Source organism: Rhinichthys klamathensis, unplaced genomic scaffold (genome assembly GCF_029890125.1).
Source record: "Rhinichthys klamathensis goyatoka isolate OS25496 unplaced genomic scaffold, OSU_Roscu_1.1 h1tg000033l_1, whole genome shotgun sequence".
Taxonomy (NCBI): Eukaryota; Metazoa; Chordata; class Actinopteri; order Cypriniformes; family Leuciscidae; genus Rhinichthys; species Rhinichthys klamathensis.
Window position 1 is genome coordinate 520,282 of NW_026606582.1, and position 25,840 is coordinate 546,121.

Genomic DNA, 25,840 nt, shown 5'->3' on the forward strand with positions numbered 1-25,840 from the left:
TACCGAGAAGCAATAACAAGATCTGCAGTATGTCATCCATTGTTGTATACTATGTCGCTTTCTTCGCGCGAAAATGACGTCGATCGCTTCTTTCCGGCAAACACCATGCCTATCAAGTAAGGGTACTGTTGGCGGTGGAAACGCTAGCCGGATCATGGTTTACCGACGGAACCGTACTGTACTGTACCGGACCGTACCGTACCGCTCAATGGAAACGAGCCATAAGCCATGTTTCTGTGACGGCGAGGAATGCACGCGTCCCGATACTCCTCCAGAAACCTCACGTGTGCTTGGACTTCATCCACTTTATTGCGTAGGGACTGCAGATTTGCTAACATTATAGAGGGAAGGGGGATTCTACGGTGACCAAGTCTTTTGAGCCTTTGCCGTACACCTCCACGTCTCCCTCTCTTCCTCCTTGCCCGTGGTGGTATCCAGCTCTGGGCCCCAGGCGTGGAAGCCAGCGGTTGAATGATCTCCTCGGCGAAGACCACATTTGGATTCACAGAGCCAACCCTGGCATTGCGAAGCAGGAGAAGAAATTCCCGTGTGTATTGCAACGTTTCACCGTGCACCGGGAGACGGGTCAAAAGATGACAAAACACGCTCCACAGGAGAAGAAGGCCAGCTCCACGGTATACTTTTATACTTCCAGGTCAACTTTTATACTTCCAGGTCAAAAGTTAATCATTCATGCTAATGATTCACGGGCTGTCGCCGGTCAATGTGATTGCCGTGATTTCAGACACCTGTCACGCCTGAGGCGTTCCCCAAAGCGTCATCGACGCAGTGCGAGTTCCCTTTCGAAAGGAAACTGACATGGCATATCTTTTTCAAATTAGCCTATAAGGTTATATTCATTTCTTTGAGTTTCTGATCCATTTAGTGCAAATGTTGGTGGAATCAATTCTGAGAGGTCAAGACATCAATTTTATTCATTTTATTCAATTACATGTTGACAGGAACTCAAACCACAGCACTTTCATTGGCTCTATTTTTATACATTATTTCACAAAATAACTGAATTATATAACCATGCCATTTATCATGAGTATAATAGGTCACATTTTGTTTTATATATACATCTTATAAAAAATGCAACTAATGGGTTTCCATGCTAAAAAATACAAAATTATATACAATTCATGCAACTGTATCAATGCTTTGATCAATGTATCAAAGACATATACACTCATCCAGCCAAATATTCTTGAGATTACACAAAAATAAGATTGTTATGTGGGGGCACCTTGTTTTAGCTCATTTGTCTCACATACTATTTAGCTTGTTTGCCTTTTTCTGTTTAGATGTTCTTTTCACATTACCATTCTCATTTAGTTTGGTCAAAGTGTCCGGTTGTGCTCTTTGAACTCTAGAAAAAAAAAAGATTATTTTAATTAGAGAAATAAATCAATAACATGAACCAACACACATATATACATTTTTAAAGTTCATTAAAATATTAATTATCTTCACATTATTTATGCACATTAAGAATACTCTCTCTTTATATATACTGTATATATAAGTTCAGATATTTCATGTGTTCTAGCTCAAGCACAGATGGTGGAACTAATGAAGGCCTTGATTAGTTGCACCATGTGTGTTTGAGACAACACCTGTTTTGCAGATTTGTGCTGTTGTGAGGGATTCTATTCAGGGTGTTGAATAATTTTGTGACTGCAGAAGTCATTAAAAGTTGCATTTTCAGTTGAATTTGGGGAAACAACTTGAAACATTTGTTGTGTTGAGCTATTTCAATTACTTTTGTTCGATTTGTTCAGTGCAAACAGCTGAAAGTCTGTACATTTTGCCAATAACCCTGATTTGCAGGGATTGAATAATTTTTATTACAACTGTATATATATATATATATTTTCAGGTGAATGACATCCTGCCTCACTTTCCAATACATTGCAATGAATAAAATCCAGTACCGCCCTACATTTTTTAAAAATGAACAGCGCAATAATCATCAACTTGATCATGTTTAACCATAATCATTGAGACTCTTAAAACCCACTCCACCCCCCAAACCCAAAATATATATATATATTATATACACTCACCGGCCACTTTATTAGGTACCCCATGCTAGTAACGGGTTGGACCCCCTTTTGCCTTCAGAACTGCCTCAATTCTTCGTGGCATAGATTCAACAAGGTGCTGGAAGCATTCCTCAGGGAGTTTGGTCCATATTGACATGATGGCATCACACAGTTGCCGCAGATTTGTCGGCTGCACATCCATGATGCGAATCTCCCGTTCCACCACATCCCAAAGATGCTCTATTGGGTTGAGATCTGGTGACTGTGGAGGCCATTTTAGTACAGTGAACTCATTGTCATGTTCAAGAAACCAATTTGAAATGATTAGAGCTTTGTGACATGGTGGAAGTAGCCATCAGAGGATGGGTACATGGTGGCCATAAAGGGATGGACATGGTCAGAAACAATGCTCAGGTAGGCCGTGGCATTTAAACGATGCCCAATTGGCACTAAGGGGCCTAAAGTGTGCCAGGAAAACATCCCCCACACCATTACACCACCACCACCAGCCTGCACAGTGGTAACAAGGCATGATGGTTCCATGTTCTGATTCTGTTTACGCCAAATTCTGACTCTAACATCTGAATGTCTCAACAGAAATCGAGACTCATCAGACCAGGCAACATTTTTCCAGTCTTCAACTGTTCAATTTTGGTGAGCTCTTGCAAATTGTAGCCTCTTTTTCCTATTTGTAGTGGAGATGAGTGGTACCCGGTGGAGTCTTCTGCTGTTGTAGCCCATCCGCCTCAAGGTTGTGCGTGTTGTGGCTTCACAAATGCTTTGCTGCATACCTCGGTTGTAACGAGTGGTTATTTCAGTCACTGTTGCCCTTCTATCAGCTCGAACCAGTCTGGCCATTCTCCTCTGACCTCTGGCATCAACAAGGCATTTCCGCGCACAGAACTGCCGCTCACTGGATGTTTTTTCTTTTTCGGACCATTCTCTGTAAACCCTAGAGATGGTTGTGCGTGAAAATCCCAGTAGATTAGCAGTTTCTGAAATACTCAGACCAGCCCTTCTGGCACCAACAATCATGCCACGTTCAAAGTCACTCAAATCAACTTTCTTCCCCATACTGATGCTCGGTTTGAACTGCAGGAGATTGTCTTGACCATGTCTACATGCCTAAATGCACTGAGTTGCCGCCATGTGATTGGCTGCTTAGAAATTAAGTGTTAACGAGCAGTTGGACAGGTGTACCTAATAAAGTGGCCGGTGAGTGTATATATATATATATATAATTGTTTTAAAATGTTGTTTTATTAGCTCTTGTTACTGACCTCAATTCTTCTTTCAGCCTTTTGAGTTTATCATACAGTCTTTCATTTCTCACATCCAGGGGGGAAGTAGGGACAAACCAGCTTGCTACACACTTAAAGATCACAACTACATGCTGGTCACAGAGAGATAGATGAAAATAGTGAGTGAGCAATAAAATTCATTATTATTCTTAGTGTAATTACTGTGTATCTGGAATCCTGTTCTTATTTTATGTATCAGATTACCTCAAACAGAATGATGAAGACTAATCGTGCTGCCAGAATGACCCAAAACTGATTAGTTAAACTATAGTCTTCATTACTTCTGTAGTCTCTGTAGCTGAAAATTAACAGTACAGTAAATAAACAGTACATAAACAGCACAGGTTTGATTATGACCATAATCAAATGTGCACATACATACAAATTAATAAGTGAAAATGAATTAAATTTTGTGTGTTCATTCAAGCGTATTATTGCTAAGAACCACCCACTTAAACAGGACTGTTGTCTAATGGACAAATGAAATGATCTTGGTTGCTTGAGTGTTATGAGAGGTTGCTAAGTCCATAAGGTGTTTAGGATAGATAGATAGATAGATAGATAGATAGATAGATAGATAGATAGATAGATAGATAGATAGATAGATAGATAGATAGATAGATAGATAGATAGATAGATAGATAGATATTACCTGCAGTGTGTCACATTTATGCCACTGTAAGTGACCATCTGATGATGTGTGAAATCTTCACTAACTCTCTTATCACTTATATAAGCAATGGAAAGTGTGTTGTTTATGTATCCAACCATACAACTGAAATTAAACAAAGAAGATTGAAAGACACATTTGTGGTGCTCCAAATATATTGATTAAGCAGGTGTGAAATTTCAAGTCCAACTCACTCAATGCCTGTAGCACTGCCGCTGGCACAAGGCCCATAGTAGTACTTGTAAACCAGACGAGGAATGAAATCAGAGGATATACCAATGACCAGTCCATTAGCAATGACCGCAAGCACACTAATGGCCTCCAGCACTTCTGTCCAAACACCTGAAATGAGAAAAAAAGTTGAACATTGCTTGAGGTCCACATATTTTTTCATGATCATTTTCCATTCTCTATTTTTATTGCAATCTTTTATTGTCAAGTTTCTTTGCAAAGCTGCATTATTTTGTGACAGATTCATAAAATAATCTACAAAGAATTGTGCTACTCAAACTGTTAAAACAAGACTGAAATGATGAGGGATCCTGTTTAGTTGCTTCAGAAGGATATTCAGAGTTGTAGGCAATAAACAAAGCCACATTTTACCCTCATCTATAATTGTTCTAATATTTAGGAATAACTGTTGTATTTCCTCACAGTGACTGGAGCTCAGAACGATTCTTTCAGACAACACGTCAATTTTAGTTTGTTAATATAAATGGTCAGTTTGAACTGCATAGGAAGTTTTGAGTTCTGCAAGTTACAGTATGTTTACATAGTTCCATAAGCTCTTTGATATCAAATGATTTCTCATGGTATGAATATTCTGTTTATAATGCCATGAACCTTTTTTTCCCTCACCAATATTGTTGGCCTTTGTTGGTACTAGTCTGCGTTCAAGACTGACCATCTTAATGGCATCCAATCGGATCTCAATGATGTTGTTTAGAAGAGCCAACAATGGAGCCAAAGGAAATGCTGCTACGAAGATAGTAGTAAAACTGAACTGCATCACTGGGGAGGTAAAACAAACAAAAAATGCTAATTTTAGACATCTGTGTTTCAAAGAAAACATACGCTTTCTAATGTATCCTCTTAAAAGAACACTAGAAGAGTTTTGAAGACCCAAAACTGCAAAACTTGCTGCAACAATGCTGAGGTGTAGTGGGAGGCTACCAGGCTGTTACTATGTGATTGCGAAGGCGTTCTAAGTGGTTGTTATTAGTATTTTACTATGTGTTGGGGTTACTACTGGCCCAAATCAAAGAAGCCTACTCCAAATCTCTATGGTATGAGATCTCAATCATGATAAAATGTGTAGGACGAGTTACTGACCAAAATTTAATACTTATGGTTAGGGATTTGAGTTATATCCCTAATTATAAGAATGAACAATAGTAGTGATTATTGTCTATAGCAAACACCACTAGTAACCGGTTCTGGGAACAAACACACACACAAAACGACGATTACATCTTCAAGCATATTTTCAAGATCTGTACCCATTTCCAAGAACTCATTAAAGAGGCTGAAGCTATCAGTTTTAATCAGGCCATAGTTTCTGTGGAGGTCTTCGCGTTTGCAGTTTTCACAGAGTTCGGATCCTTCCTTGGCGCTCATACACTCCTTCTTATAGCATTTGACACATCTTCTCCGCAGCTTCTGGGTCTTTTTCCTGTTCAACCACCTTCTAAACCAGCTGTATGAGGGTAAGGGGGTATAAATAGGTGTTTGGGTTAGAGGGTATAAATAAGTGTTTGTTATCTCTTATACATTTACTGTATATTATACAAAGTACACAAAGCAGTGTAAAATAGGGATCAGGATTATAAGAAATGTAATGATTCCGGTTCCTTAACTATTATTTTTTATACTTGGCGAAGAAATGGTCTTAACTACATAATAGCATATGACTGAAATACTACTTTCGGTAACATTTTAAGTCAACATAGAACACACAATAGAAAAGACGTGTAGTAGCGGAATCTTACGTCATAAAAATGTTTGGTTGTCAGTATTTTATATTATATGGAACTGGTTCTGAAAAAGATCTTGATTTCCAACACCAGTGTTAAATGATAAAAAGCACAGACCACACAAAGACAATAAAAATGTTCCACTTACGGACCAGAATATTCAAAGATATTGTTGAAGGTCTGTTTAAGTACCATGATAATAGACATCTGAATGAACAAATCTGTGAGACAGCCACTTGGGTGACACTGAATTGAAAAGAATGTAATATTGCATAAAAATTAGTGTAAACAAATAAGTTAAAAAATAAAATATAGTACAGCATTGTTTATTTATAGCACACTGTAGAGAACATTATAATTGCCACACCTCCTCCAGTCTCCATCTGCCAGATATTCTTGTATATCCTCCAGGGTGACCATTAATTCTTTAAAAAAAAAAGTTTTTTAAGTGCATTACTTTTTTGTTGTTGCTTACAGTACATTTTTATTACAGTAAAATTGTATTAATTTTAGAGGAAATGGGTTATGCCCTGGTAAAAACACCTCTCAACTGCACTGTACAATATAACCAATCAGTCAAAGCATATGACAGGGCTACACAAAACTAATACTGACAAATTCATGAATGATGTATCTGGTAAAGGCTGACATTAATTTTACAAATACATTCATAAGTAATATAACAATGGGATTACTCTGCAAACAGAGCAATTAATTTATAGTAATTAGTATAATATCATAGAAAATACAATATAATAGAAACTATTAATTGTCAAGGCTACCTTCCCAGAAAGAACGCTGTGTACATGAGAGAGGAGAACATTGTAAAGAACTGGAATGTGAACATCTTCACTGTAAAACTCCTTTCAATGGCAGAATGGGAGTGCTTATTCTCTGCAAGCAACAACAACAACAACAACAACAAAAAACAGTATAGTCTTGAGAAGTGTTTTATATCAAACAAATAGGGTTAACAATAAAAATGTCTGACAATTAAAGCCACAAACTGTGTTTCACTGACCTATTTCACTCAGCTTCATGGCTACTGTACAATTGACCTGAATGAAATAATTACAATGTTACAACTATTGTTATCATAAGCCAAAAAAGAAATAAGCTCTGTTCCAAATTGTATTGCATTACAGGCAACTCAATGCAAAGGCTGATTCAAAACAGGCAACTTAATTAAAGGGATAGTTCACCCAAAAAATGTTGTGGTTACGCGGCTATGGATGTCCTTCAATGTCAACAAACTGAGTGGGCACATTTATGTGTAGGGGTGAACACTGGGACGTGGGCACATTTCCTACATTTAAAACCCCTTCGGCGAGAGCCGGATAAACAGACATAATGCTCTTTTTGAGATTTATCTGGGTCACCGTGAAAACGGCGTTTGGGTACAGGCGAGCTAGTTGTGCAACTGGCTCGTTGGCTGTAGAATACACATCTCCAGTCACCGCGGCCGCGGAAACTGTGAGCGACACGTGCTGCTTTCAAAGGCGGTCCGGCCGCAGCGGGACTCGACCTTCGCCGTGTTCCTAGAGTCAGGAAGATTTCGGTGGCACAGGATCCATCGTCATCTTGGGCCTGGTTCCCCGAGGAGGAGGCTGTTTGCGACGGCCAGCCGAACTCGAGCGTTGGCGCTCTTTCGGTCGCTGACGCTGCAGGCTGTTTCCTAGAGCGTCCTGACGCGGAACTCGAGCGTCGAGGGATGAAGTGCTGCATAGCCTGCAACGTCTTCTGGACCTCTGTAAAAAAAACGCTCCACAAACCCATCAACAGCTTGCCCGAAAAGCCCAGAAGGAGACACATGCGCGTCAAGGAAGGAGGCTCTGTCAGCGTCCTTCATATCCGACAGCGTCAGCCACAATATCTCTTGACAACGGTGAGGGACGCCATGTTCCTCCCGATGGCCTGGGCGGCGGACTTGGTGGCTCGCAGAGCTAGGTCTGTGGCGCTCCTCAAGTCAGTAAAGCTGTCAGGGTCCGTGCCCGCCTTGTCCAAGGAACGGAGAAGGTTGGCTTGGTAAATCTGCAGCACTGCCATCGTGTGGAGTGCTGAGGCGGCCTGGCCAGCGGCGGTGTAAGCGCGGCTGACGAAGGCGGAAGTAGTTCGGCAGACTTTAGAAGGCAAAGCGGCCTTAGAATGCCATCCAGCGGAGGGCGGGCAAAGGTGCGTTGCGATCGCTTCCTCGACCGGAGGAATGGAAACAAATCCTTTGTCCTTCGCGGCGTCCACAACGGAGAGCGTCGGAGAGACAGATGATCGCAGCCTAGCCGAAAAAGGAGCCTTCCAGGAATTCGACAGCTCCTCATCCAGTTCGGGGAGAAATGGGGCGGGCCTCGTGGGAGGCACTGCGCGGAGACCAGGGAGAAAGCAGCCGTCGAGTCTGTTGGGCGTGGGCTCAGCGACCAATCCAGGCCGAGGTCCTCCACGGCCTTCGTGAGGAGGCAGAGAAGCTCGGCGTCGACGCTGGCTCTAATCCCACTGGACTCCTGAAGAGAAGGGCACTCTTCACTCCCCGAGGCGAGAAGAGAACAGCCGAAGGCTTCGCTGAAGAGATGAAAATCAAGCAGCGCCCTCATTGGTGCTTACGTCACGAGCAGTGCCTTGATAGGTTGCAGCAGTTGCCGCAGAGCAGCCAATAGGCGCGCGAGCTGCCTCGCCTAGGTCTGCTCGCTGCAGCAAATGCGTTTTAAATTAATACAAATTATAAGGATAATTTTTGGCTTCAGTATTCTCGAGAAAAGAGGTTTTCCCGTAGCGTAAGCTAGCTTATGTAACACGAGAGTACTCTCGTAAGAGAACCGACGTAATGTTACTTGAAAGCATTATAGCCTACTATTCTGTTAGTAGTGTTACTACAGTAAATCCATGGTGAATGTTGCTGATCTGTGGACACTGAATAGTTCATTCATGGCACAATGTTTCTTCCTGGTTTCCACGTCAGCGCTGCTTGATCCATTAATAATGGAGAAATGTGAATGTTTCTCACTAGATCTTGCAGCGATGTTATTACTTCAGTGGCGAATTCAAATTTTTTCTTTACTGGATTTCGCTGTATAACAGTTAGTAACAGTGCTGCTTGATTAAGATCGGCTCGTGCTGCATTGGTCCAAACTGATAAACGGTCCGTCAACCACACAATAACGAGTACTTCAGTTTCGTTCCGCTTACATTACATTTGCCATTTGATGTTGGGCAATGTTGTGGTCATGCCAGCATCTCTTACATTATGAGCACGCTTGCCACGCGTGACGCACCTAAATTTGAAATAACAAAATTTGGGTCGGCAGGAAAAATGGTTTAAAAATGTTTAAAAATGTGTACCGAAAACCAAACCGAAAGCCTCGTACCGAACGGTTCAATACGAATACATGTATCGTTACACCCCTATTATTTATATAACTCCGATTGTATTCGTCTGAAAGAAGAAAGTCATATACACCTAGGATGGCTTGAGGGTGAGTAAATCATGGAGTAATTTTCATTTTAAAGTGAACTACTCCTTTAACACTAGATGTTACCTGGATGATCCAGGACTGTTTTTTTGGGGGGGGGATTTTATCGTTGTTCTTGAGTCCCTTGTTTGGCCTGAGCAGTTAAACTGTCAAATGTTCAGAAGGAAACACAATGCATTAAAGGTGAACTATGCAGGTTTTTTACCTCAACCGAACAGCTTCGGAGTCATTGGAATGGTTATATTACTCTTTTGAATGGTGGTCGTTTCGCACCCCCCTATCGCATGTGAGCGGAAAAAACACACTTGCAACTTTGAGCCGGCGGGCCGCCGGCCGCAGCATCAGGAAGTGTCGCGTGATATCAGGTCTCGCGATGTAACGAATTGCTTTACGGCAAAAAAGATCTGATAAAATAAGCATCAAACAGAAATAACCCGGCGCCGTATACATGTGGTGTTCGAGGCGCACATACAATACAGACTGCCGACAGTTAAACAGGGCGCACGCAGCTCTTAAAGGGGCCACACCTTATTTCAACTCGTTACAGCTTCCATCCTACTGAACAGGTACCGGTGTACAGGGGGAGGGGATCAGGACATGAGTGCAGAGCCATCTACTCGTGAGTGCTATTTACGACAGTACAAGTACTCCACAACGACTCTAGGGGTCGCTGTTTGACAAAAACGGAATTCCTGCATAGTGCACCTTTAAGAGCCGGGGGGTGAAAATGTTTTGAATTTGAAGATCAAGGTAAATTGTACTTAATTTGTGTTCCAGGAAACGTAAGTATCTTCTGTTGCTTCCGAAGGACAGTACTACATGAAAAAAATATATATATTTAAACAAACTAAGACAATTTTGGACAACTTCAACCTGGTTCTTAATGCATTGTGTTTCCTTCGTTTTTTCCTTCACTTTTTTAACAGATTCTGCAAGGGGTTCACAAACTTTCAAGCAGCACTGTATATGATCTGAAGTAACTAACTAGCTACTTGAGTAGTTATTTTATTGGGTACTTTTTTACTCTTATTCAAATAACTATTAAGATTATTACTTTTACTTTGAGTAAATATTTCTATAAGTACTTGTACTTTTACTTAAGTACAGTTTTTGTAACCTCTGTTAGGCAAGCGTACCAAGCCTTTTTTAAATATATTTCGATGAGGGCTTCCATGCCCTCAAGGGGCTGCATTGCTAAACCCACGACAGCGTCACTTCCAGATTGTGAAGCTCTCAAAGATTGTGAGGGCAGTGTTGCCCCCCAGAAAATACCGGGAACCACATTTTTCAATCAGTTCCCTTGTCAAAAAGTTTTTTTCTTCCTGTCTTTGGGTCATTTTAGGACACCGAACAGAACAGTTTCCCATGCTAAGTTTAGGGTTTGTGTTTTGTTCTGTGTTTTGGGAAGCAGCATTCCCCAGCAGGATTCTGCCCAGTCTCTGCTTGGCGTTGTCACCAGCTCCCTCCTCTGAGGTTATAGGGGCATACAAATGTTGTTAGGGTCGTCTGCTCCCCTTAGAAATTAAGGTCCTCCCTTTTTCAATAAGTGCCTTGTTCAAGATGTTCAGTTGTTCCTCGCCAGTTAGAGGTTTTAGGGTGCCGAAAAGAGCAGTTTTCTCCTCTTTTCTCAAAGTATCAGTAGGGTACTTGACAATGAACATATGATCCTGCTTTCAGAGAATTTGCAGCATGGTGACTTCTGCAAATGTGTCACTTTGGGTTTTTTGGACCATAGAAAAAGCTTTTTTCATGTTTCCACCTCACTTCAACAGTGTCCTCCTCGTGCTAGTAAGTGTAAAAGAGGCCTTGTTTCTAGAACAAGAAGTACAATCTCTTTTGGACAAGGGGCCCATAGAAAAGGTTACCTTAGAGTCGGGTTCACCATCAAGGTGTTGTTCTCGCTCACTTAAAGTGCCTAGATCTGAACCTCAAGAAAAGTGTGCTTTCTCTAAAACAGAGGACAACGATTTTAGGAGTAGAATGGGATTCAACCAGGCAGGCGAATTTATCTCCTTCTTTGTGGAGTTGATCCTTGCTTGTGTTGGCAGCATCAGGCTGGGCCAGGGTACTCCAGTCAGCCTATTTCAAAGGCTTCTGGCTCTTATGGCAACAGCCGCCCGGGTTATTCCATTAGGCGTTGCTCTATATAAGACCATTTTAACGGTGGCTCAAATGCAGGGGTTTTCACTTTTGATGCCACCCTCTGCAAGTCGTAAAGGGTTACGTACAAGTGTCTTCGTACCCTTCTTCTGTGGAGACGACCCCATTTTTTAACTCAGGGTGTCTCACTCGGTGTGTTCCATCAGAAAACCATTTCAACGAATGCCTCTCTTACAGGCTGGGTTGCGGTCTTCGAATACAGCCAAGTACAAACAACCCTCACTGAGGACAGTTCATATTCTGGTATATCGCAACACAGGAGCAGACATCCTTCTTAGGCAGGAGCTGAGGCCCACAGAATGGAGGCCCACAGAATGGAGACTTCATCCACAGGTGGTAGAGTTAATGGCCCTCATTTATCATTCTTGCGTAGAAACGGGCGTATAAGTTGGCGTAAGATTATGCTTACACTCCTCTCACCGCCTGATTTATGAAGCTGTGCGTACCTTTGAAATCCAGGTGTACGCAATACCTGCCCTTGATAAATCCTGCGGCTGAAAACGATCGTCATTAGAATAACACGCCCCTATATATTTAAGTCTTCGCTTCCCCCACGCCCTGATTTTACGCCATGGACACACGGAAGACGGCAAAGAAGAGAAACTTCACTGACGTGGAGCCGAAATGACCTATCACAATGCAATATTTTACAGCACGTCTTTTGAATTAGCATTCAATTTCGAATCACATTACATGTATTGGGGTGTACAATAGTGATGATGATGATGTGATGTGGAGTACCATTCATTCACATTAATAATTGCATGACAATTTGTAATATTCTTCTTATTATTAGTATGATTTGTATTATTAATGACGCTTATTGTTATTTAGAAGAAGAATGTCTTTATTATTATTTGTATTATTTAAAAGAAGAAGAATGTATTTTTTATTATTTTGTCAGTCTGAATAATTTTTTGGTCATTGAAAGCCTTTTGTTACCGAACCCAGTCCGTGCGCACCTGCCGGGCCAAACCCTGAAACGTCAGGGTAAAGCGCACAGGCTCGCAACTGAAGGAATACATATGCTTACAAATCAAATGCTTTGGTAAAGTCACACAAATTAAAAATTGAAGTCCATGTTGCACAAAAATAAACACTGAAGTTTATAATTACTATGTTGTTGTTTTTTGTTTTACAGTGGGTCATAATATATAATATCTTTTAGTTTGTCAGTGCATTTTGTGGTGTTAGGAATTGTTTTTCTGCGCATTTCTGCGTACACCACCTCCTGAGCTGGCGTAGGATTTGAGCGTGCCGTACGCCAACGTCCATATTGATACATCTCAAAGTCACCGTGGTTTTGGGTGTACGCCAGGTGTACGCTGGAAATTTGGTGTACGCACTTTTGATAAATGAGGGCCATTGTAACAGAAGTTTGGCCAAGTAGAAGTCGACCTGTATGCTTTAATCGAGTTGACCCACTGCCCCCTTTGGTTCTCCCTCACACCTCTAGCACCTTTGGGGCTGGATGCTAAGGTGAAAACATGGCCGAAGCTGCGTCTTTATGCGTTTCCACCGATAGTTCCGCTCTCGACAGTTCTAGAGAGGGTTTGGCAGGACGGAGTACGCCTGTTGCTCATACCTCTGTTTCGGCCAGCCAGAATATGGATCTCGGACCTAGAATGTCTCTTGAAAGGCTCTCCTTTGGAGATTCAGACCAGGAGCGAAATTCTGTCTCAGTTGTGGGGCGCAATTTGGCAGCCCTGACCTGAGATACGGAAAATGTGGGTTGGGCCCCGGAAGGGAACCCACTCATAGAACTTGGTCTCTCAACCAATGTTGTAGAGACCCTTTTAAAAGCTAGAGCTCCCTCTACAAAGAAAACAATCAGTGGGCTAGCCTACACCAGTCCCTAAGTGGTACAATGATATTACATTTCTATTTTTGATTTACATGTTGTGTACACTTTCTTGATAAATGGTTTTTAATATGTTCTCTTGATGATTTAAAATATATATATATATATACTAGTTGGCGACACGCCACTTTTAAGTAGAAGGCAGAAAGATTAGGAATTAATTGTGGCAGGCGAAAGAAAAAATGGCTAATAAAAAAATTGGAAAGTACAATGTACCCAAATGTACGCTCATTGGTTAAACAGGTTGGGAGAAACTCTATAAAAGAGAGAGTTGCGAATTAGATTGTTAGATGTTCAGTTGGCATCTCGGCTTGGGCATCTTTCACTGGACCAATAAAGTCTGATCTTTGGCATCTGGGACCTTTTTACTTTTTTTCTTTTTTTTTTGTTTGCAAAGAGTGAAGACTTTTTCCACAACAACATTCATAAGATTCTACAGTTTGGACCAGGATTCAATCCCAGGCTCTTTGGGTTAATTCGTTATTTCTTTGCTCGCAAACCTGTGCTAAGCGTTTCTTTTTCACAGTTTTGTTGGGCAAGCATTTTTCAGTATGGCTAGTTGGTATGCTGTTCCCCATGGCGTCAACTCCTGATGCCAAGTAGAGTTCCTTCGAACTCCCTCTGAGAAGGGAAAGAAACGCTGCGTCTATTTTCCATTCTTCAGGCATCCCTGTGAATCTTCCTTCAAAGAAACATAATCTTGGGTCATGATTGTGCAGATGCCCTTTTATGGTCTCTGTAATGCAGCCCGCTATGTCACATAAACTCTTCATCTGCCAATAAAATTGCCATGATTGCACACATGCTTCAGACACCGCCACACTGAAGGTGTTTTCCCATAGCGTCAGCTCCTGACACAGCGTTTCGTTCCCTTCTCAGGAAACCAGGTTATACATGTAACTAATACATTTTGGAACATTGCCATATACCTCTAAAACTACCCCAATGATAGAACCAATGATTTGAGATTGAAAGTTCAAAATGGTGTTAGATATTTGATATCAAATGATTAAAACTTACCGGTAAATTACGTATTAATTAAGCTTAAAGACTACAAGAAATTGAAATTTAACTTTGAGGTCTTTATGCTTGTGTACTCCTAAAATGAAAATTAAAATAAAATAATTTTTAGCATATTTGAAGATTGTCTTCCAGGAAAACCTATCAAAAATATTGATGACATCATCTTGCAATCAGGGGCATATACACTTTTTGACTAATAAAATGCTCTCAAGAATGAGAATGTCCACTTAATATCACCTGACTCTGATTATCAATAGCAAGTAGCAAATCATGATTCATAGATTTTTCATGAACCAAAGATTGTTGGTTATATAAAAATATGAGCTTTTCATTATGTTCTGTCCAAACTTCTTGTTTCAATATGAAATACATGAACACAGGAAAATAAAATAAGACAACTATCAGTTCTCTGAAAAGTATGTAGAGCTTACCCGAGTCATGACGGTGATGGTGATGTAGTGTAGCACAGCTCCGAGCATCAGGGCAACTGTTTGGGAATTCTCCGTAATGACCGGCCAAGAACTGTTTTCAGCCAACAGTACAGTAGCAATCACTCGAAACACAACCAGGACATGGGTCAAACCAATGATGATCAGCATCTGATAACACATAAACCACAGACACCAACGAAAAGCGTTAGCCGTACATATATGAATTATATTTTTTTATGAGAGTAAATGCATCTTCGCAAAATCAACATGGGTTTCTTACCATGAGTGTGGCTAAAACCATTACTATAGTGGACCGTAGATAAGAGTGCATGGGCATCTTGGGTTCACAGTGTGCATTATTTACAATCTCCAGAATCAACTCCTCCTGCATGGTACAAGTGCATACAAAATTACATGTTATACCCAACCACCCTAAGCTTTATATATTTGTAGTTCTTCACCATGATGTAACAATGATGCAGTTTTTTGAAGTTACACTGAAAGTGTTAGCATTGCAGCAGTGGATGTGCATCAAAAACTGGGAAACAATTGGTTGCAATTGATTTTGAGAGTTTACCGGAACGGAGAGTGACTAATTGTATGTTAAAATTGTACTTTACACCAGTCATTAGTTCTGTGACCCTCATACATTTTTTTTCTAGAAATATATTAGTAATAAAGGTCTTCTGAAGCGAAGCGATGTGTTCGTGTAAGAAAAATATCCATATTTAAAACTTTATCGACTAAAATAACTAGCTTCCAAAAGACTCGTCCTCGAAAGACTTCAGACTCGACTCGGACTCGAGCTGCGGGACTCGTGAACAATGTTTATTTTTAGGAAACGTCTGATGAGCTCTCTGTTATTCCCCTCCCTCCGACCCGTTACCTAAAACCTGCCTACATAACACGTACTACGTGCGCGTGGCCACACATGAGAGGACAACAAACAAACATGTCGACTGCACCGGCCGCTGCTGTGCCATTCATCGTAAGCTTTGGGTTTAAAAACTTCAAACAAGACGGGCCAAATAAAAGAAGTGCTCAATGCAAAATATGCGGTATCTGCGCGCGTGCACCTCATGGTGTTCCATGAGGTAGAGAGAGCGCGAGAGGTATGGGTGAACGAGAGAGAGAGAGAGAGGGACGTGCGAGAGGTAGTGCGGTTTTAAATAGGCTTAGTAAAAATAAAATAAAAAATCGAAAATCAATGTGTGGCGGTCAGCCAGTGTTGATATTGTGGCGGGCCGCCACAAATATATGAACGTATGGGGAACCATGTATTTCACATCATTTGGTTCCAATAGTGTTTTGCATTTAGCTACACTGGGATGTTTTGCACTATGTCAATTTTAGTGCTGTGAGGTAGGCTATAACATTTTCTATATTTGGTCGTATGGCTCCACAGAGCCAGCACAATAGGAGCCAAGGCCTTTCATTATAATTCAGCAACAGACATGAGAGTCCTTTTTCTTCAGAACCTCAATTTGTACAGATACAGATATTAACTTAAAAGTAAAGCATTCTTGGTGTTTTTGTCATGTTGAAATAGCCTGTTTACACTGATTATATACCTAAATCAAAGCTGATACTGTATGCTAATAGATAAAGGAGTCATAATAACATTACATGCTTTGAATTCCTTATATATAGCTATGAAGTGTTCTAAGCAGCCTGGATGGGTCGCTGTACGTGATGCAACACTTATTATAACCACAAGAGACTTCAGACTTGACTTGGACTCTAGTTCAGAGACTTGAGACTTGACTTGGACTCTAGTTCAGAGACTTGTGAGCATCTCTGCTTGAGGGTGAGTAAATCATGGGGTAATTGAAATTTTTGGGTTAACTATCCCTTTAATGTAGTTTAATATGTTTTATTAGAGTAGCCAGCTGCTTTTTCAAGAGGGTAGCTTGACCATATTATTTAAAGTTATCAGTACTTTGTAGCTCGTATAAAATTCCCAGTCGCTAACTCAAAGGTCTAATACTGTATGATGTATTTTTGTTATAGAGATGGTTACTGTGTAATACCTCTTCCTCACACCAGTCAAAGACCTTCCATGCGCACACATAAGACGAACTGTGACGCTTCCAAAACTCCAGAAACACAGTGGCTGTAAAGAAGACAATAACATCTGTCATAACATTGAATCAATCCAACTTAAATGAGGTTAGAGCTGTTGTTGAACTTACCCCACACAGCCATGAACATGGCGAATGCTACTGTTCCCTCATTATCAAACAGAAGGCTCACCTGCACATGTGACCCAAAAGACACAGTGTCAGCACATATTAAAACATTTTAACCTTTATTTAAAAAAAGGCCCCAGCTAATAGAGAACATTCTCAAAAATGTGGCCAATGTTCTGGCAAGCTTCTCTGAATGTTTTGAACAAACGTTCTACCAGTAATGTTAATATAATTTTTCTATAAAGTTACCTGGTCTGTAATAACATTCTCAAAATTTTAGCACAGATAAAAACATTATTAATACATCATTGCTGGAAAGTATCTATTTTTAAAAAAAAGTTTTATTTGGATGTTTGTCTAATGTTTTTTAAACGTTACTTACTATTTGTTTCAGAATGCTCAGAGAAACTAACATTCTCATAATTTGTGCAAAATGATTAAATGAAATGTTCTCTTAATGTTTTCCCTAATGTTTGCATAAACAAACTGGACATTAAGAGAAGATTCTGAAATAACGTTTTTGTAACTGAAGAGGAGAATTGGCGGTGTGTGATGAGGCACACCTGAAGAATATGAAGCCTCATCACCGCAGCTGTTAAATGCTGAGCGCGCCTCTCCTCTTGAGACCGGTCTCTTCCCCGTGCATGCATGCTGGCGTGCCACCGCCGGACACCGCCCCCTTACCTGGACCCATCCCATCTCTTCACTACCGATCCTTCACGATTCCCTGGCACAACGAGGACACCAGATCCCCTTTTGTTTTAACACTTTATTTCCCCCATTTTTGGACATTTTGTTTATTTACTTTAATAAATCCCTCTCCGAGGCCTGACACCACTCCCACTGTGTCTGTCGTTTGCTCCTCCCACCACAAATACTGTATATATATATAGCTGGGGGACTGGAACTTGTTTTCTAGGTATACCAGTTGAATACCAAATCAACTGCACTCTAAGGGTGCTCTCACACTGGCAGTTTAGTTCGGAATGGGGCACGGTTGGCACGGACTCAGGTGCACATGCGTTTTAGCTGATTATGATGTATTTAGTTAAATTAAACACATGTAAGGGATGATAGTGTTGATAATAGGCTGGAATACAATACACAAATTCTGCTCCGATTTTTGCCCTGATTTGCTGTCTAGATGAGGCGACAAGTGCAGATTTGGACAGACGGATTTGACAGACTTCACATAAAATCGCATAGTTTATGATGGGCACAGACTCTGAAATTTTAGGTTCAGACAATGATTCCATCCAGTCGGAGGATATCAAAACATATTTAATATTTTGAGCCAATTTTAAAACGTTACTGAAACAGAAGCTGTCCTCTATCTATCAGTGTTGCAATAAAATACAACACAAATACAATAACAAAACAAAAGTAAATTAACAGAACATGCGTAAAATAAGCCTACATTTTTTGACTCATCAGTACAGATAAAACAACTGATTGTGCTACTCATCTCCATCTTAATCCAAATTCGCTTGTCTCATTTTCTTTCTGTTGTGACAACTACTGTGATCATCAACTGTCATACAACTCTCCTAGCAAAGAGGAGCGTGTTTCTTGTGTGTGTTTGTTGTGTTCGGAATGATTTTAAAGTTTGGTAGTGTATGAAACCAATTTTACCCTGTAACCATTTACAAAGTTGGCAAGTGTATGATGCCTAATCTGTTCAGATTTTAAAAGTCCTGTAGTGTATTCCAGACTTAAGACTACTACAGAAAAAAAATATCTTCAATTATCTCCATACCAAAATCTCAGTTAGCCTAACAGATTTACTGAATCATTAAAATATGATATGAGTTATCTAAAGGGCCTTGAGTGCTTCTTATACTGTAAGTGGGTGATTGAGTCGTGATATAGTGCATATGTGTGTATATGTAAAAAACAAAGTAAGAGTGCACTTACTTGTCAGTGCACAATTGTCTGCATAAAAAATACAGTACCTTTGCATACATGCAGGTGTCGGAAAGCTCCCACACTTTGCAACTAATATCGCACAGAGGGCACATAATAACGTTCGACTGGCACACCTCTTGTCTGTGTACACACACACAAGCACACACACAGGTTGATTTGGCTTCAGGACCCTTATTTTACATTAGACAGCAAGTGGTGACCTTACACAGTACCATAATTGTTTATCGAAAAACAAAGATGTATTTAAAAATCAAACATTGAAGTTTATTAATATTAGGTTACTCACATGAGAGGACTTGTGCTGTAGAAAGCCAGGCCATACAGGAATACTATGAGACCAATTACAGAAGCAGGAATCAAGAGAAATGTGTACCAGCCCAGCCACAGGAAATAAAGAGCCACCTTCTCGCCAAGGTAGTTTCTGACAACACATACAATAAATGCATCATCAAGAAACCTTCAAGGATACTTTCTATTGGTAGCAGAATTGAAATAATATAATGAACAGAGAGATGAGTAAAACCACAAAATAAAAAAAGAGAACCTGACGTTAGTTATGGGTTGCCCCCGAAAACAAGCGGACCATCGAGCCCAGCTCTGCTTCAGTTCTTTCTGCTCCCTTTTCTAGGAATAAAAGTGGACAAAGGGCAAAGTTGTTGTTGTTGTTGTTGTTTTGTTGTTGTTACAATTACTACAAAACCATGAAATCTCATTTATTTGGACTGCAACAGAAAACACAGTCACCCTAGAGACCCTGTAGGTTTAGTTCTCCTGGTTCCCTTTCAAGGGAACTCGCACTGCATCGAAACGCTGTGGTAACGCCTCTGTGTGATTGCGTCGCGAAGCACGTATGAAATCAATCCAATGGCGTGAGGGAACGTCATAGGCGGGTGACGTCATCGACCAGGAAATTATAAAACACACCCAAACCAAACAGTGTGCCTTCAGCAAGTGCTCTTTGTGAAATAGTTTGTCCTTGGTGCTTTTGTCTGTCTCAGTAAATCAAGAGCATTGTTAGACAGGAGTTTTCACCTTGTAAAAAAAAAAGCATTAAAATGGTGAGCGAAAGTGTGTTCATCCCTGCCCACGTTATATTACGGGTGGGGATACACATGTACTGTGTGTTGTTTGTCTGGGAGCGCAGCACACTCAGTCAGCCCTTGAGGGGGCTGATTACGAGCATTTTCGTCGGGTTCGCAAATGGATCTGGCAGAGGGGTTAGAGACAGGCCTGGCCCTTCCTCTGCCTTCACCTGCTAGGTCCAGTGTTTCATCTCAGGGTTTGGAAGCACGCTCTGCGGTTACTTCCACCACAAGTGAAGCACCGATACTGCAACTTTCCATTTCCGAGGAGCTGGATGTTATCAGTATTGAGACAGTAGACACTGAACTGTCCACACTGAGGAAGAGGAAGAGACCAGTTTCATACCATGTATTTAGTCCACAAAAATCAACATATTTAAACATCCATGGGCTTAAAAAACACAGTTATGGGGCAATGCCCAGGGCTGAGACGCTTGCGAGCCATCTCTCCCCTAAATAAGCATCATCCCTCAAAGCCCTGACATTACCCACCAAACCACTGAGAGCTACATTGGCGGGTAAAGCGTATTCGCCAGCAGGTCAGGCCTAAGAGGGTTTCGCCGAAGAAGAATTCCTGATGCCATCAGTGCCCTCAGGGGGCCGTTCTGCCAACCCCGCCATCTTGTGTGTCTCAGGGCGCAGGGGTTCCCAGCGAATGCTTATCCGAACGTCCGCCCTAAAAAAAAAGTGCCACAGCAGGCTCTAGTCATAGGGGAGGAAGTCCCTGCTGGCCATGGTGGGAGTCCGGGTTCTACAGCCAGTTCTTTATTGGTCCTAAAAAGGATGGGGGGTTGTGTCTGATTCTAGATCTGCGCCAACCAAATCGCTCTGTAGGCTAGATTAAATTCAAGATAATTACGTGTCAGAAATCATGTCAGAGGACTGGTTTGTCGCGATAGATCTCAAGGACTCGTATCCATCCTTCCACAACACAGGAAGCACAGGCTCTTCTGCGACTCTAGGACATTCACATACTAAATTACAAAGACGATTGGGTGATTGTAGCTCAATCAGAGCATCTGGCAGTTCGACATCGAGATGTCGTTTCCGCCCACATGAGAAATTTGGGTTTGAGGATGAACGCCAAGAAGAGTGTGCTTTCTCTAGCTCAGAGGACCACTTTTCTGTGTGTAATATGGGATTCGACGACTATGCAGGGGGCTATGGGCTGGGGGGCGATCATGAGTGGTCGTTTGGCTCAAGGTCTGTGGCAGGACCATCATCTCTCGTGGCACATAAATTGCCTGGAGATGCTGGCTGTGTTTTAGGCACTGAATCACTTCCTCCCAGACCTAAGAGGCCGTCATGTGCTTGTTCGTACAGACAACACATTGATGGTCTCTTACATAAACCATCAGGGGGGTCTGCGGTCACGTCACTTATTCAACCTGGCTCACCAGATCCTCCTGTGGGCCCAGGGGAAGCTGCGCTCTCTGAGAGCGGTTTACATTCAGGGGTATCTAAATCAGGGGGCAGACATCCTGTCAAGGCAGGGGCCGAGGCCTGTGAAAGCCCGAGGTGGTGAAGCTCCTGAGGGAGAAGTTTGGCCAAGCAGAAGTAGATCTGTTTGCATCTCTAGAGACAACACTCCCTCACTCACACAGCTCCTCTTGGGCTGGACGGTATGGTACAGACATGGGATTTACTTCCTTATCAACACATTTGCATAATGATTCTGCAGTGTGGACTCTGTACTACATGTGTACAAAATGCTGTGAGCAAGAGGAAATAAAATATTAAAATCATACCTCATGTAAGCAGAAGTGAGTCTCGAAAACTTTTTTTTTCATGAGATCGGGCAGATATTCTGAAACACCTAAGAGAGGTAGAGCGAGAGAATGTATTATGGAATCGACAGTTCTAGATGAATCATATGAAGGTTGAAATAATACAGTGATGTAATACAAAGTAATATGAATGAGCAATCTAGGGAAACTGTTACTCACCCTCAGAATCGATGCATGTGTGATGCAGAATGAAATCAACAATACGAATCCTGAAACAGAGCCACAATCAGATCAAAGCCCTTCTGTTAAAGTGGCTTCTTTATTTGTGTACAACAGTTTTTTTCACAATACATCAATCGTGACAATGTCACCTTTCTCCACTGCACCATAGAGAATAGGGATTACTCAGATTACCATGAGTAAGAGAAGTAGCATTTTGTTTGCTAGCCGTTTAATTGGAGAAAATCTCTATTCATCTCTATTCTCTATTCTAATCTCTATTCATAGGAAAAATTTACTATCACTGAGCAAGTTAGGCAAAGATAGGAATCTGTTAGTTAGTCGATACTGAACAATGATCAAAGTAATGCCAATCACGTATTAAAAACCCTATAATTTTCATCCTGTGGCCTTTAAACAAATGTGTTTGAATAACAGTCATAAAAATGGCTAGAGAGTTTTTTGAGACTGTGTTACCTGGTTGACTGAGGTATAGTACCCTGCTGCTCACAACTCCAGTTACAGGCATCAGACACTTTTAAGAGATACCGGTATGTCTCAAAAACCCTTTCTGGTGCTCTAATGCAATAAAATACTTTATCGTCATCTCTAAATTTCTGCAAAAAGAAACATACACCAAATAAAACGAGTAAAGCATATATTTGACAACATTTCATTATTAGTACCATTATCAACAATATAATATAATATTATAATATAATACATTAACAATATAATAATGCAGTGCCATTATATAGTGTTGAACTAAAACTAATAATTATAAAGTCATAATAATAAGGTTCACATCAGTCTTGTTAATTTAACAGCATATTGTATCATTGACTTGTACATATTATACAGACACAGAAAAAAGACACACTATTTGAGAAATGAAATTGGGCAAAATAGAACTGCAGTTTTGCACTCAATTGTTGTGTCAGCAATTACGCAACTCTTGCCATTTTTAGTTACACTTTCATATGCAAAAAGGAATTTCCCCTTCATATGTCAAGAGACTTCTTAAACCAGATCTCAAAAATGCAAAAACTCACTTACATGAACATTTAATTTCTTAGCTTTCAAAGTTTCAATAAAAGCTTTCTGTTTTCTGTTGCATTGGTTATTTTCCTCTTCTTCTGATATTTTTGCCACAAGGACAAAATCGTAGGTCAGGGGAGGTTGCTGAGATTAAAAAGAAAGAAAGCAGTGCTAATAAATTATTATGAGAACCTTCCCACTTAGTTACATAAATACATCCTATGCAAACTTTCATATCATTCTAGTGACTTTCCTTTGTGTGTATAAGCTATAAATAATTTAAACATGTACAGTGGGGTCAAAAAGTGAGACTATGTTGAAAATCTGAAATTTCTCACCCCATTTAAAATTTCATTTTGATTTATTATAACGCACAAAAGATGCTCTTTGGAACATACTCAAATCATGCTGGAAAACACGAATTATCAGGTTTTGTTTATGTCAGCCTAATGCATGCTGCCATCTTTCTATTACACTGATAATATACAGTAAGTTGTTTTAACATTTTATATTAAATTTAGCATCCTCACTTTGAAACCTGTATTATGTTGTATGTGCAATTCATTGTTTCACTCAGACTATTACACTGATAATATAATTTGTAATGAAAAAAATGTATTCAATTCAAAATAGAAGCATTTCCACTAGTGGTCTCACTTTGAAACCTATTATGAGCTGTGATTTGCTGTAGGCCTTACCACTGGTGGCATAGATGGGATCTCATTGCCATTCTCATTTACAACTCCGATGGTTTCTAAAAGGTCAATGCTCCCCTACAACAACAACACAATATAAACAGTTCAGAATAATAACCCCATTTACAAGAAGGGAAAAAGGTGGAAATGTACTGTCAGTATGTTCTTAACATACATGAGTGCAATAATATATATATATATATATATATATATAATATTGTACAATAAGATAAAGAATGAGATATGTAAGATGAGTTTACAAACTCTGGATTTAGGCTATTTCTGGCAAGAGCACAGATCAATATCAACCCCTTCCACGTACTTTCCAATCAGTTCTGTCCCTATGTTCTTACTCTATTGCAAAATAGTATAATAATGACACAGATGCATGCACATTATCCTCTAAACTGAAATACAAGTGAAAGCATTTCGGAAAGTTCTTTTCTACCACCAAGTTCTACGTTCATACTACTGACTAATCTTATAAATCATTTTGAAACAAGAAACCCTCCAAATGCCTGTGAATACTAGAAATAACATCATGGTGACTCAGTTATCAAGTCATGAGGGTTGGAATGTTGTTTCTGCATTTTTTAATTGCTTTAGTTGTAGTTTAGTATCTGATTCTACACTAGATAACTATCAATGTTTGTTTTCCCCTAAAACAGTCTGAATAGCTCAGAACGTCCCACACCAAGAGAAGCAGAGGTATTGCAACCGTAGCAAATGTTTTGATTGATAAGGGAACGTTTTGTGTTGCTTATGGCATGACCCCAAACACAGGTCGTATCACAGATACTGTGTCTATTGATGCTTCTCCATGACAGCTGCAGTAGACAACTTAACTTCAGTTTCACACAGACAATCAAACCATTAAATCTTGGCGTTCAACCTTTTCATGGCTTAGAGGAAGTCTTTTCTCTTGGTTTGGTTTCATATTTCTGAATTACTTCCCTTACATTCACAACACACTATATAATAAGACCTCAATCGGGGTGCGATGTGCTCTGAAACTTTCTCTGCTGGTGTTCCTCTGAAGAAACACCTGTTCAAAGACATCAGCTTTTATCAAACCTCAGTGTATCTGTGCTTGTAACTTCTGCCATGGCTCATAATGATTTGTGTGTATAACATTTCTGTAATCTTTTTCGATCTTTTGAGAGAGCAAAAAAATTAATCTTGAAGACATTCTATTGAATCAATGTTATCAAGATCAAGGAACCACTGTCAAAGTTAGAACAATGTAGATAGATATAAAAGTAATTTGGCAGGCACATTCAATTTAATAGGTCTAGCTGTTTAGTTTTAGGTCAGACATTATTCCTGATCCTTAATTTCTGGTTTATTCTGCAAGTAGCCTACATCTTTGAATCAGACACAAATCTGCCTGTGATTCATGAATTCTGTTGGCTCTCAATTAACAATTGCATTATTTTCATGTTTTAAGTGAATCACTATGAAACTGTAAGATAGCCCACTAAGTTAACTCTAAGAGAGGCAAAAACTAACCAAACAGTGCCGTTAACATCGCTGTTGGGTAAGGCAGTTTAAGTTCATCTCACCTGCCTCCGGTGTAGTTTCCGCTCCATCATGAGAGATCCAGGGCTCCAGTCCATGACAGCTGTGCTGCTGGTTTTATACGGAATCACAGACACTTGTCAGTTAAAGGGAACCTTTAAAAATTCGCCATTACAAACCAAAGAGTAAGCACAAAAGACTCATCAGAAACTCGTGTAGCCTACACTTCCGTGCTGCTACGAGGAACTTGACATGTGTTGTTGGCTTGACTTGAGAGACAGCCGCTGTGGAATGTCGCTGGATTAGCCTACTCTCGGTAGTGATGTCACGAGCGCGCTCACGTCTGATAACAAAACTCGTCATAGGAGCACAATAACCCAAACAACTGCGTCAGAAGAGCATACTAACCCAAACATACGTTTAAAATCTAATATAGTTCCCGTTTATCATTTATATTAAAACGTTTCACAATAATTACATGTCACAGGAAAAAAAAAAGGATTTGAAATCTATAGACC

General features: G+C 40.4%; 1 protein-coding gene across 1 annotated transcript; it reads right to left on the reverse strand.

Moving 5' to 3' along the window:
• Positions 1 to 925: 925 nt before the first annotated feature.
• On the reverse strand, positions 926 to 25,524 carry LOC130080333 (anoctamin-9). Its single transcript, XM_056245689.1, has 24 exons — positions 25,367 to 25,524; positions 23,808 to 23,882; positions 23,128 to 23,253; positions 22,549 to 22,688; positions 22,072 to 22,121; positions 21,874 to 21,941; positions 19,588 to 19,667; positions 19,330 to 19,464; positions 19,070 to 19,163; positions 17,121 to 17,181; positions 16,959 to 17,041; positions 15,209 to 15,313; positions 14,929 to 15,096; positions 7,014 to 7,050; positions 6,775 to 6,886; positions 6,360 to 6,417; positions 6,141 to 6,238; positions 5,519 to 5,715; positions 4,878 to 5,030; positions 4,214 to 4,361; positions 4,002 to 4,124; positions 3,554 to 3,647; positions 3,329 to 3,441; positions 926 to 1,372 (listed from the first exon to the last, which is right to left on the reverse strand). Exons 1-24 carry the CDS (start codon positions 25,418 to 25,420, stop codon positions 1,270 to 1,272), a joined length of 2,475 nt encoding a protein of 824 aa, XP_056101664.1. The 5' UTR covers positions 25,421 to 25,524; the 3' UTR covers positions 926 to 1,269.
• Between the last annotated feature and the right edge of the window lie 316 nt (positions 25,525 to 25,840).